Source organism: Ambystoma mexicanum, chromosome 9 (assembly GCF_040938575.1).
Source record: "Ambystoma mexicanum isolate Mex_15411 chromosome 9, UKY_AmexF1_1, whole genome shotgun sequence".
In the NCBI taxonomy this organism is placed as follows: Eukaryota; Metazoa; Chordata; class Amphibia; order Caudata; family Ambystomatidae; genus Ambystoma; species Ambystoma mexicanum.
In genome coordinates this window covers 274,748,092-274,761,467 of record NC_090931.1, presented here as the reverse complement: position 1 = coordinate 274,761,467, position 13,376 = coordinate 274,748,092, and the positions used below count along the sequence as shown (strand labels likewise).

The following is a 13,376-nucleotide window of genomic DNA, read 5'->3' as shown; positions in this document are numbered from 1 at the left end:
GGCTTGGGATGCCTTATCAGGGGATGCCTGGATTCGGAATGCAGTGCGAGGTTTGCACCGAGAGTTCTTTGCTCAGCCTTTCCAAGCTTATCACCCCACGCAGATAGTTATGTCTGTCGAGGACGCAGCGGCGCTAGACAGCAAGATACTTCAGCTTCACCAGAAACGGGCCATACGCCCGTGCTCTTGTCCGGGTGGATTTTTCAGCCCCATCTTACTGGTTCACAGAAAACAAAAAGTGCGTCCAGTAATAAATCAAGGCTTTGAATGATTTCATAATATACCGACATTTCGAAATGGAGGGCATTCACATGCTCAGACATCTTGAGGCAGAGGGACTAGCTGGTTCGTCTAGACCTCAAGGACACCTATCTGGAAGTGCCCATCCATCAGGCACACTTGAGTTTTCTCAGGTTCACCTGGCAGGGTCAGGACTGGGAATGTACGAGCTTGCCCTTTGAGCTTTCTTCAGCTCCTTGGGCTTTTACCAAGCTTCTACATCCTGTAGTAGCTCATCTCAGAGAGAAAGGTGTCCAACTGATTATATATCTGGACAATATCATTCTCATGGCTCAATCCCAGGCTCAGGTGCAACAACAAGCCTGTCTCGCCATAGATATTTTGCACAACCTTAGTTTTCTCATCAATTGGGAGAAATCAGTTCTCTGCCCCTCCAGGAACCTGGAGTTCTTAGGGTTCATTGTGGACACACAAACTTCGCAACTCCGCCTGCCTGCTGCCAAGCTACACGTCACGCGTCGGGAAATTTTCAGGCTTCTGCAGAGGAACGTCATCTCCCTCTGGGAATTAGCGAGGATAATAGGTCTATTGTCCTCATCCATACAGGCGATATTTCACAGCCCCCCCCTTCATTACCGGGAATTGCAGAGACTGAAAGGACAACATCTCAGACGAAGCCTCTCCTACTCTCAACGCCTAACTCCATCGCCACAGGCAAAGACAGAGCTCGTCTGGTGGCTCACTCATATGGAGGCCTGGAACGGCCAGGCGATCTTTGGGTCCGCCGCAGACATCATAATAGAGTTGGACGCCAGCCGTTCTGGCTGGGGTGCGAGGTGCGGGGCAGTAGCCACAGGGGGAACTTGGTCCACTCAGGAATTAGACATGCACATAAATTGCCTGGAACTCCTGGCAGGTTCCTTCGCCATGCGTTCATTCACCAGAGACAGAGTGAGTTGCTGTATCTTACTCAAGATGGACAACATTTCTGCAGTAAGGTATATCAATCACCTGGGCGGCACCAAGTCAAGGCCGCTAGCAGAACTAGCCAAGGATTTTTGGCACTTCTGTATGGAACACCACATTTCAGTAAAAGCGGAATATCTTCCAGGTCTCAGGAATGTAGTCGCAGATTGGCACTCCCGCCACTCCACAGACTACAGCGAGAGATCTTCTGCCGGCTTCAACAAGCATGGGCCCAATGTCCAAGGACCTTTTTGCCTCCCACCTCAACACCCAGCTTCCAGAATTTTACAGCTGTAGGCCGGATCCAGCAGCCGTAGCAACGGATGCATTTCTACAGTGGTGGACCGGAGGGATTCTTTGCGTCTTTCCCCCCCCCATCACCATGATAGCGAGGACCCTGGCAAAGGCCCGTCAGGAACAGGCAGAGTTTGTCCTCATAGCCCTGGTCTGGACATCTCAGACCTGGTATCCAGTTCTTCGGGCACTTTCCTCTGATTTTCCAATCCTACTACACCAGTCTCCAGATCTCCTCATGGGTCCAGCGGGCCAACGTCACCCTCTTCTCCTCAGCAGGTCATTCATTCTGCAGGATTTCAGGTCAAGATGGAGAGTTCCAGGCATCTCTCCAGGCAGTTACTCTCATCGAAAAGAGCTGGGCCCCTGCTACCTACAAGAGATACTCTAACTCCTGGAGCGCATGGGGATGCTGGTGTTTGGACCGAGGGATCCATACGGTTTCAGCGCCTATAGAGGACATTTTGAATTTTCTGGCCTCCTTAGTAGAGCGGGCCTTGCCTACAGGACAGTTGACGCTTACCGCTCCGCAATTTCAGCTGGTCACGACCTTGTTGAGGGCCTGCCAACTGGTGAGCATCACCTAGTGTGAAGACTTCTTAAGGGCATCCGCCTATCAGTACCGCCTCTGTCCCGTTACAAAACACTGAGACGTTAACAGAGTACTAAATCTGTTTCTTTCCTGGCCTCATAACGAGGAGTTATCTCACATTACTCTTTCCGGTAAGCTTACTACGCTGCTATGTTTGGTCTCCTGCAGGAGAGTCTCTGATGTCAGGGCGCTCGACCTAGCAGGCAGATCCTTTTCACCCAATGGCAGTGTTTCACATATCCAGGTGGACCAAATGCAACTCTTGAGTTATCTCTTACCCCGCCTTTACAGAGCAGCTTAAGCTTTGCCTAGTCAAGTGCTTGAAGACCTACAAGGAGTCGACTGCCCCACTCAAGGCCTCTCCTAACGGACAACTGTTAATAGCACTTTGCAAACCACATAAAGCGGTTTCCACGGCAACACTGGTGCTTGATGCTTGCACAGGCTTGAATAGATATGAATATTTTCGGCACCCGCTCTGTGAGAGGTGCCATGGCCTCCAAGGCTTTTCACGTCGGAGTGCGTCTAGAGGACATCATGAGAATGGCCGACTGGGCAGGCGAGTCTATATTTAAACAATTCTACCTGAAGCCGGTAGAGAAACCTGCATCTGTAGTGGTAAGTAAGCTTTAAACAAGCATAATGTGAGCCTCCGGTCTTCCCATAGAATAAAGATTTTCCAGAACAACTTCCTTAGAAAGTCTTAATTCTATTAAAGACAATGAGGCAAGCATTATCCCGCCCGACTAGAGAAATACAGGGCGCACACCAACGCATGTATGCAGTTGTGCTATGTCTTATGCAAGCAATGGATTCATTGTATTACATGCAATGTATCCTAGTGGAATTAAGTTTTCTCTCCCGCCCTTAAATACTAAATAGGGAACAAGTTACTTACCTGTAACTGTTGTTCTCCAGCATGGGTCTGACATGGATTCACATGCTCATGAATATTCCCCGTCGTCAGGCCGGGAATCCTCGGTAAAGAAAAAATCAATATCAATCAATGTCTTTCTTGGTAGTAACCAATCACTGATCTCTGGGTCATACTGCCCCAGCCAATGACTGCCCTCTCCCTAAGCCCCTCCCCTGGCAGCCATCCTCAGATTTGGTAGCACGTAAAGTGGCAGTATGACCAAGTGAAGAGCCGCAGAGGGGTAGGAGGCACGGTTCGCATGTGAATCTATGCCAGACCCATGCTGGAGAACAGTTACAGGTAAGCAACTTGTTCCTTCTCCAACTTGGGGTCCGTCATGGATTCACATGCTCATGAATATAAGAATACATAGCAGTATACACATGCACAACCACGGGAGGTGGCAACAGGCTCAACATTAAGCAATACAACAACTCAACATTAAGCATCTCTTACCTCTGCACCAGGCTCACCTTAAGCGAACAGGTTGTGCAGCACTGCTTGGCCGACCCTGGACGCAGTAGAATCTTGTGAAGGTCTGCGTCGACCTCCACGTAGCAGCCCTGCAGATGTCCAGCAGGGGCACACCAGACAGGAACGCCGTGGTAGCAGCGATCGCTCTGGTCGAATGGGCTCTCGGACCACCGGGCAGCTGTCGGTTTGCCAACCGGTGACAGTGCATGATGCAGCCGGAGAGCCATCTGGAAATGGAAGCCTTCGAGAGAGCCTTCCCCTGATTCACAGGTCCAAAGTTCAGATGTCTTCCGAAAACTCTTCGTGCGGTCCACCTAGAACTTCAGCGCTCTAGGCACATCCAGCGAGTGCAAAGTCCTCTCGGCTGGAGACAAAGGCGATGGGAAGAAAACTGGCAACACCAAGGGCTCGTTGAGGTGGAAGTCCAACGGCACCTTGGGCATAAAGGAGGGGTGCGTCCTCAGCACCACCCTCGTGTCGTGAAAAATCAAGTATGGAGGCTTGCAAGATAGGGCTTGGATCCCTCCCACTTGTCGTGCGGAGGTGATGGCCATGAGAAATGCTGTCTTCCACGACAGGAACTTCAACGGCGCCGAATGCATAGGTTCAAATGGTACCCCCATGAGCCTGGTCAGTACCACGTTGAGCTCCCACGCCGGGGCAGGGGCCTTCACCGGCGGGAACGATCGGAACAGTCCCTTCATGAATTCCTTCACCAGGCGATGAGACCACAAGTACGCCCGTCCTGTAGTTCTGGTGTCTCGGGAGATGGCCGCCAGATGAATCTTGGTGGAGGCGTGAGCCAGTCCAGCTTTGGCCAGCGACAGTAGGTATGGAAATACTTGAGGGGCCGTAATCCGCAGAGGGTTAATCTTCTGTGCACGGCACCAGACAGAGAACCTCTTCCACTTATGCCCATAGTATTTAAGAGTTGAGGACGCCTTGGCTTTTGCAAGAACCTCTCTGCAGTCAGCCGGGATATCATATCCTCCAAACTCTAGTGCTGCAGGAGCCAAGCCTGCAAGTTCAGCGACTCCGGGTTGTGATGAAGAATGGCACGTCCTTCTCTGGAGAGAAGATCTGCGTCCGTCGTCAGCTTGATGAGTGGGGACGCTGACAAGTCCAGAAGGTCCAGGAACCAGATCTGTCTCGGCCAGGCCGGTGCGACGAGGATCATCCTGCACCTGGACCTCTCGAGCTGGTTGATGAGACAGAGCAGCAACGGAGGGAACGCGTACAGGAACAGGCCGTCCCAAGGGAACGAGAAAGCATCGCCCATGCTCCTCGGTTGTGTGAACCTGCTGGCGAACCTCTGGCACTTGGAGTTTGTCGCCATCGCGAATAGGTCGATCTGGGGTTTGCCCCACCGTTGAAAGAGCCGATCCACCTGGTCCTGGCGTAGTTCCCACTCGTGGCACGAATGCAGCTCCCTGCTGAGTGAGTCGGCGATTATGTTTTTTATTCCTGCCAGGTGGAAGGGAAACAAACATTCCCTGGGTGACGGGCCAGTGCCACAGATCCTGGGCCTCCTTGGACAGTGCTGGGGATCTGGTACCTCCCCGCTTCCGGATGTAGAACATCGTGGTGGTGTTGTCGGTGAAGATCCTCACCACTTTGTCCTTGAGGGACGGAAGGAACGATTTGAGCGCACAGAACACGGCTTCTAGCTCCAGGATGTTGATGTGGAGAGACCTCTCCTCCGGGAGCCTGAGGCCTCTTGCGTGGAGATCTCCGGTGTGGGCCCCCCATCCCTCCAGGGAGGCGTCCGTCGTTACCGTCTCCTTATACGCTGCGGCCTGAAAGTCCATGCCTGCCGTGAGGTGCGCGCGGGCGCCCCACCATAGAATCGCCCGACGGAACTGCTCGTCGAGCGGGATCCTGTCTTCGAAGCTGCCCGCCGCTTGAATCCAGCGGGCGTCAAGGAACTCTTGTAGCGGACGCATCCAAAGTCTGCAAAGGGGCACTAGGTAGATGCAGGAGGACATCATCCCGAGGAGGGACTTGATGGACCTCACACTGGCCACATCCGTGGCGAACATGCGCTACACTTTGCCCAAAATGGCCTTTGTCCTTTCTTCCGACAGAGATGCCAATCACTTCATTGTATCGAGCTTCGCTCCCAGAAACAGTGCCACCTGCGACGGGACCAGATGGGATTTGGGGTAGTTAATGGCGAATCCCAGCTCCGTGAGCAGGCGGACAGTCCTCGCCGTGTGTTCGATGGCGAATTCTCTTGACCTTGCATGGATTAGCCAGTCGTCCAGGTAGGGGTAGACGTGGATCCCTTGCAGGCGCAGCCGCGCCACCACAGGTGCGAGGCACTTGGTGAACACCCTGGGTGCCGACCTTAATCCAAACGGCAGGGCTCTGAATTGGTAGTGACGCCCCTGGACTACGAATCTGAGGAACTTTGCCTCTTTTTAGAATGGGGATGTGGAAGTAAGCATCCTCCAGGTCCAGTGACGACAGGAAGTCGCCCTCCTCCAGCAATCCCAGCACGTGCTGGAGGGTGACCATCCTGAATTTCTGTGCCTTGATGTACTTGTTCAACCGAAGCAGGTCCAGGATGGGGCGCCAACCGCCTGTCTTCTTTCTGACGAGGAAGTATCTTGAGTATACTCCGGAGCCTCTTGGGGACTAGCTCGATGGCACCTTTCTTGAGCATCGCCCTTACCTCCAACAGCAGTTGAGGAGCGTGATTCTCCTTCCTGGCCACAGGAGGAACGCGAGGGCACTTCTTTTGAAATTCTAGCGAGTGTCCGCGGGCCAGGATGTCCAGCACCCAACGGTCGGTGGAGATGGACTCCCACACGCTGACGAACCTCGTCAGCCGGCCTCCCACCATGGTGCTTCGGTGGGGGCCCGACGCTATGGCCAGTTCAGTCCTTCTTGGAAGAGGCCTTGCCGCTTTGGCCTCCTGTAACGCTCACCTGATTCTCGCAGAGGCGCCGGTCTTGACTGGGCGACTACCGTATCTTCAAAGGTGATGTGTAGCAGCCGGTTGGCTCTTTGGGCTGGACCTCTGTGCACTGTATGCCTGACGTGTAGAGTAAGATGTCTGCAGATAGAAAATATGGGGTTAATGAACGGGGGTTATTGGGGTGTCCCTATCTCTTTCCTCTTCTCCTCTCCTGTAGACCCCCAAAGGTTAACGCTCTCACCTTAGGTAAGTGAATGCCGAGCTCTCCATCTGCCTCGGGGCAGGGTGCTGTAACCAGTTTCTTCACTGGATAGGTAGCGCAGGCCTCTTGACTTCAGAGGACTGCTGTCCGTCGTTTACTGCACGAACGGTAAGTTTCGAGTCATTCAAATGTCTTTAAAGTCTTTAGTAATGATGTCTCTTGTTTTGCAGGGTTCCGGCGATGGCGGATGACGGGCTGAAGTGAGTTGAAGATGGAGCCCGTGTGATGAATAGAAGCGCCTGGAAGCACGTAAGTAAGCGCTTGTTGCCTGCTTCACTATGCGCTCTAACTGTTTTTTTATTTTGCAGGTACGAGTTCGGAGCGGCTGCAGGGTGCCGGAATACCCACTGGATTAGATGTGGAAAGGAGTAATGGCACGTGAGTATTAAAGTTCCCCAATGTCTTTAAACGCACCTTGTTTTGTCTTTCAGATGCCTCCGGAGCGTGCGAAGAGTTGGTAAACTTTTGTCTTTCAGATGCCGGAATGCAGTGTGAAGACCTCAGGAGCGCACGAAGAGTAGGTAAGCCTTTGCCTTTCAGATGCCGGAATGCTAACCTGTTCTTTCTTGGCTTTATAGGTGTTGCTGAAGACTGGATTCAGGATGGTAAGCCTTTGCCTTTCAGATGCCGGAATGCTAACCTGTTCTTTCTTGTCTTTATAGGTGTTGCTGAAGACTGGATTCAGGATGGTAAGCCTTTTTCCTTAGGCCCAGGACCGGATGCAGAAGACACGATGAGCGTTCTGCTGCAGAGGTTGCAGAATAACGCAAAGCAAGATTCATCCACCGGGTGTGGTTTAAATAGCCTCCTGTAGTGCTTAGGTGTCTCCTTCCACAGCCACGCCTAAGTAAGAAAAGAGTTCCTGGTAAGAAAAGAGTTCCTGCCTTCCAGAAGAGTTCCAGTGTTCTGAATCTAGGGAGTGGCTCCAGCCCCACCCAACAGGAAAAGTAGTTCCAAACAGAAGAGGATCAGAGGCTCAACTGGCAGGCAAGTAAGCAGCATGGTCTGCTGAAGGTAAGTCCACCCAAGCATTATGAGCCCGGCGCTTCCAGCGCTGGGACTGGGCATATTTATGAGCCTGGTGCCACTGGCGCCAGGACTGGGTCCAAAAGGTCCCAATTGGGACTGGTTGGCACTCGGAACCTGGGTTATGGATCTGCTTCCAAGGGAGTTGGGAAAACCCTGACCTTTTGGAAGCAGAGATCATGACACCTCCTTGCCGACGACGACAAGACCCTCCTTGCTTACCGCAGCCCCTGTAGCCCTCCTGGGACGAGGAGCGGGCCACCAGGCTGTAAGTAGAAGAGCCACCGCTGGATCTCTTGGAGGCTCCCTGTCCGCCTCCAGTGCTCCGAAAGGGCTGCCGCTGCTGAAGGACTCCTAGGGCTCAGGCTGTTTCCGTGTCTGTCTTGATGGCCTGGAGGGACTCATCCACCGTCTTTCCAAACAGGTTGATGCCGTCGAACGGCATGTCCAACACTCTGGTCTGGACGTCCTGGCGAAAGTCCGTTGCCCTGAGCCATCCTCGTCGTCTGAGGCAAACCCCCTTGCCCAGTTGGTGAAAACCGGTATCAGCAATGTCCGTTGCCACCGTTATGGCGTGATCCGACGCCACCTCACCTTCCTGCAGAATCTGTAGGGCCTCCGCCCTCTTGTCATCCGGTAGGAAGTCCAACAGCGGAGCTATCTTGAACCAAAGCTCCCTGTCGTAACGGGCCACAATCGCTAAGGCATTGGTCGCCTTAATCGTCGTTGCCGCCGACGAGATGACTCGTCGTCCCATGGAGTCCAACTTCTTGCCCTCGCTGTCCGGCGGGGAAGTGGAAGTTGAAGCCGCCGCACTCGCTGCCTTCTTCTTGGCCGCTGCCGAGACGACAGAGTCCGGCGTGGGCTGGGCCCTGAGGCGCAAGGGGGCGGCATCGGGGACCCGGTACTACTTCTCTTACCTGTCCCTTTTGGCGGTTGTCGTGGAAGGGTTCTTGAGGATAACCAGCCCCTCGTCCCAGATGTCGTCGAGCAACGGCACAGCGAGGACCGTCATTCTCTTGGCCTCCCGCCGTTGGTAAAGAAAACCTTCCTTTTTCTGTTCCTTAGGGCAGAGCTGGAAGAGCTCGGATGCCCTGGCTATCATGGCATGAAAAGAGCCAATTTCGTCGGACGGAGGGGCCTGTGGGGGTGATGAGGGGATGTCCGTTGTATCATCGCTGCCGTCGTCGTCCGTCCCTGTCGCTGTATCCGTCGCTGTATCCTCCTGAGGGTCCGGCGAGGGGGATGCGGGGTCCGCAGACCTTGCAAGGCACGAAGGGCAGAGCGCGGTGGACTCTCCTCCGCTTGTTAGGAGGGCTTCCCGATGGTCCTGGTTCTGGATCCTCCGTCGGGGTCAGTGGTAACCTCGTCCTTATCTCAGTACATAAGGATTGGATCGCCAACAAAATGGCCGCCAAGCTATCCTGGGGCTCGGGTAATGGCTGCGACGGACGGGCTGGCTGCTCCACTGGGCCCTCGTTATTGCCATTGCTGCTATCTTCGACCACATCAGCGGGAACCTTCCCCTGGGATCGAACCTTCTCGAACCTCTCGTTGAGGCCTATGAACCGCTCGTTGAGGCCTTTCACGGTTTCCATCGGATCCTCCTCGGAGGCTGAATCTGAGTCCGTAATGGCCACCGCCCCCCCCCCTCTTTTTCTGCCGGGGTCTTCACGGGGGTCTTAACGATGGTCTGGAAAGAAGATTCCCTCTGCGGTGGCACGGAAACTCTGGGCCCCGAGGCCGCCTCTGCCGGCTTCGCCAGGGCCGCTGCGACAACCTCAATAGAGGCCTTTGCCGGCTGGATCAAGGACCTCACCACCTTAGGTGCGTCTTGGGCCTTCGCTTTGGGGGGAGGGTCATCGCCTCGCTCCCCCTCGGCTCCCTTCGAGATTGACCGGGGCTTCTCCTGAAGCTTACCCGGGTCCTCAGGCTTCCTCTTCCCCGAACCAGAGCGCCGGCTCGTGGTTGATTGTGCCAGGGAAGTCGCGCCCTGCCTGGCAGCCGAGGAGCCCGACCTTTCGGCGCTACCGGTGCCCGCGGACACGCGGTGCTTGGTCTTCTGTTGGGCCCCTGTCGCCGGGGCGCCCTCACAGGACTTAGAAGACCGCTCAGACTTTTTCTTCGCCTTCTCACCTGCTGCGCCCTTCTCCAGCCAGGCAGCGAGGCGGGAACGACAATCTTGCTTGGTCCGTTCCGCCAGGTTCTTGCAGAAGGCACAGTCCTTCTCCACGTGCGTCTTGTCCTCATGAAGGCAGTAGAGACATCTCGAATGCTTGTCCTCCTTGAAAACATTTTGCAATCCGCATCCTGGGCAGCTCCTGAATAGCTTGGATCCGGGCGTCGAGCTTCCCTTGTCCTGGGCCATGTCCGTTGAGGTAGGCTACCGATCTTCTGGAATCCTCCAAGAAGCGTAACTCGACGAAAACTTCACCCTTGAGGGGCGTAGAGAAATTCCGAAACGGGTCCCCGTTATCGGAAGTGGAAACGGTGGAGCTTGAGGCTCGATTAACTGAAAAAATGAGAAAAATCTCCTGAAAAAGTGCGAAAACGCAGTAAAAGCTCGAGAGCTAAAGCACAAGGACTCCCAACACTTGAATGTGCGGTAAAAATCTGAGGATGGCTGCCAGGGGAGGGGCTTAGGGAGAGTGCAGTCATTGGCTGGGGCAGTATGACCCAGAGATCAGTGATTGGTTACTACCAAGAAAGACAGATCAGAAACGAAACTGATACTGATTCTTTCTTTACCGACGATTCCCGGCCTGACGACGGGGAATATTCATGAGCATGTGAATTCATGCCAGACCCTATGCTGGAGAAGGTAAATATATTCATCAGGTAACACTTGATTTTTTCTCGTTTCTTCCTAGTGACTTCGGATAAACCGACTTGACGTGCCTTGGATATCCACGGACGTCCACTGCTGACAACTACAGCTATATTTCTTCATGGTTTTGTTCTACGTTCGCATCCTCGAAAGAGGAGTTTCTTCACTGTTGAGCCCTATTTTCGGAGATTTACATACTGTGATTGGAGGATTACTGCCACACGTTTAGTGACCTTACATGAACTTGGACCTAGCTTGCTGGGAAATTGAGTTTTTATTTCAGTGAATGTTCACTATGGACTGGAAACCATATAAATGTTATTTTCTTTGTGCAATGTTACTAGTGTATGTTTTTCCAGCACCTTATCCATGTATATATGTCTACATCTTTTTATTTGGGTGCATCAAAACTTGCTGCTGAGCTCTTTCTATGGTAAATAAAGAAAGAAAGAAGCATAATGCTCGCCTCTGTGTCTTTAATACAATTAAGACTTCAAGGAAGTTGTTCTGGAAAATCTTTATTCTTTAGTTCAAGAGGATTACGCTATGATAATTTTTGATACGCCCGGGAACTTTATGGTTTTAACAAGAGTGAGACTTGATTACTTGGGCGAATCAGTCTCATTGCATGGAAATATGTTGTAAGGCAACTGTGTTGTCTCGCAAGTATAACTTAAAAAACATTAATATACACTTCTTGTAAGAGGAGAATCTAATGTTTCAAGTCCATAGAAACAAGTTTATCGTAAACACAATTGGTTACTAGCATTAGGGTACAGTAGTAAAATCACAAGCATGCTTCAATTTAGTGATGACATATTGTGGTAAAGAACTGATTTTAGATGTTTTTACCTGGTCAAGCACTTTACATCTTCATCTGCTGCTTGATTAGATGTTCCCATGACCCAATCCGTCAAGTACTCGACCATCTTATTTCTGTTGAGCAAGGATATTGTGCTATTAGACACCAGTAGATTATAACCAAACTATGCCTGCCATTGAAGTGTAAAATTAATAAACAATCTTTTGTCAGGCATTCATAGCAAAATGTTAAAACAAGTGACTGGTAGTCCAAACTGCCAAATCACAACCCAAGACAAGGAAATTAGGACCTATAAATGAGGTCAACTTCTTCGCTGACATTGAAAAAAAGCAGCAACTCTTTAAGTACGAGCCAAATAATTCATGAAATTATTATGCCTTTTTAATTGCTAGGTATTTATTAATACCGGACATTGACTGGGAGCAGTGTCTTCTAACTGATGGTATGCGAGCACAAAAAAACAAGGGCATTTAGAAACCGATAACTCCCCACCGAAATAAACATGCAGTATGCATGCATAAAAACAAGTACATGTCCTTCTGTTATTTGGAACATTTTGCAGATACACAATATAGACAGGACAACATTATAATGGCAGCATTATAACCAATCTCATCAAGGAAAAGAACTTTCCCCTGCCTCCACTGCAGCAAATGTAGTTTTGTGAGTAAAGGAGATACATACAATCAACCATCCACGCAAAGGGGAAAAAATAAAGATCAACAGTTACGCCACCTGTGACACACCAAATATAATTTACACAATTAAATGCCCTTGTGGCATTGTGTGGGTCAATCCAAACCCCAAGGGAAACTACGGTGCAATGAGAACAAATAACATCTATTCAGCAGTGGTGAGACATTATAGCGACAAGCAACACAATTTCAACCAAATACGGTTCCAAGTAGTTGATGTGATCACAGGACAACGCACATGAGAACGTGAGCGTACGTTTAGACCAGAAAGAGACCTATTGGATCGATCATCTGGATTCCCTAACACCAGGGAAAATTAATGAAGAGATGAACTACATGTGTTCCATATGAACAGACCAACATTATGGCACATGAGAACAAGTGCAGAGGATTATCTTAATTCTCAATGTCTAACCCTAGTGCCAGCCTTTTGGCTCTTTACCATTACTATCCCTAGCCTAACAACATTTCTACCACAGTGATCTCACCATACCCATGTGGTGGCATGAGCCTTTGAGTACCTACTAAGATGTTCATTTCATCTTACATTTTTCTTTCACATTTTCTTATATTTTCCTACATTTCCAAACACGGTCACAAGTTTCTTAGAGAATTATTGCAGTTAACACAATGAACATTTGACTCCGTTTTCTATGACGGATCACAGTAGTAGGGACACTAGTCCGTGCACAGCCTCAATTCTAAGGGCACGAAACACCATGCAACTAACAGGTCATTATGTACAGATTCAGACATCTTAAAGTAATTCTGTGCATTTACATGAAAGGCTTGCTTCGGGGACGCAATCGTGAATATATGAAATATTTAACACCAAACTCTGTTAGATCAGTTACACTGACAGCATTTACCACAGAGTGGCTACAGCACATAAACCCTATTTGAGTGTTTATTTTGAAATCAGCACACTTGATACGCATCCACTGATGCGATCTATAGAGCTATTTCGCAATAGCAGATATCGGAACAGGGTAAGCCTTCCCGTAGCCCCTGGCAACAGGAATCTGAGGGAAGCGAGCATACGTGACATCGTCACATTCCCGAACACACAGCGTCACTTTGCCTAACCACGGCAGGTCCAACTAAATGCAAGCGAATGTACCACACATGCTGGTTTTTCCATGCACCGCTTAAAAACACAAGCTGCAACAAGTATGTTATTCACAAAACAATTGCCCTAATCCTGCATACTTATTACCTTCCACTATGCTGCCTATTTCAGCTAAAAGGACTTCTAAATCTATAGTTTTACTCTATAGAGCAATCAACTGTGAACTCAATGGAAAGCGCCATCAGGTAGGTGCGATTTGTCCTTACAGTTAG

At 50.8% G+C, this 13,376-nt stretch overlaps 1 protein-coding gene across 9 annotated transcripts in view; it reads right to left on the bottom strand.

Moving 5' to 3' along the window:
* NF1 (neurofibromin 1) overlaps window positions 1–13,376 on the bottom strand; it is a 3,279,657-nt gene that overhangs the window by 1,755,306 nt on the left and 1,510,975 nt on the right. For all 9 annotated transcript variants that reach the window (XM_069614617.1, XM_069614618.1, XM_069614621.1 and 6 more), the window contains exon 23: window positions 11,370–11,453. In XM_069614617.1, the coding sequence (XP_069470718.1) occupies window positions 11,370–11,453 (84 nt within the window). The remainder of the gene's footprint in view (window positions 1–11,369; window positions 11,454–13,376) is intronic.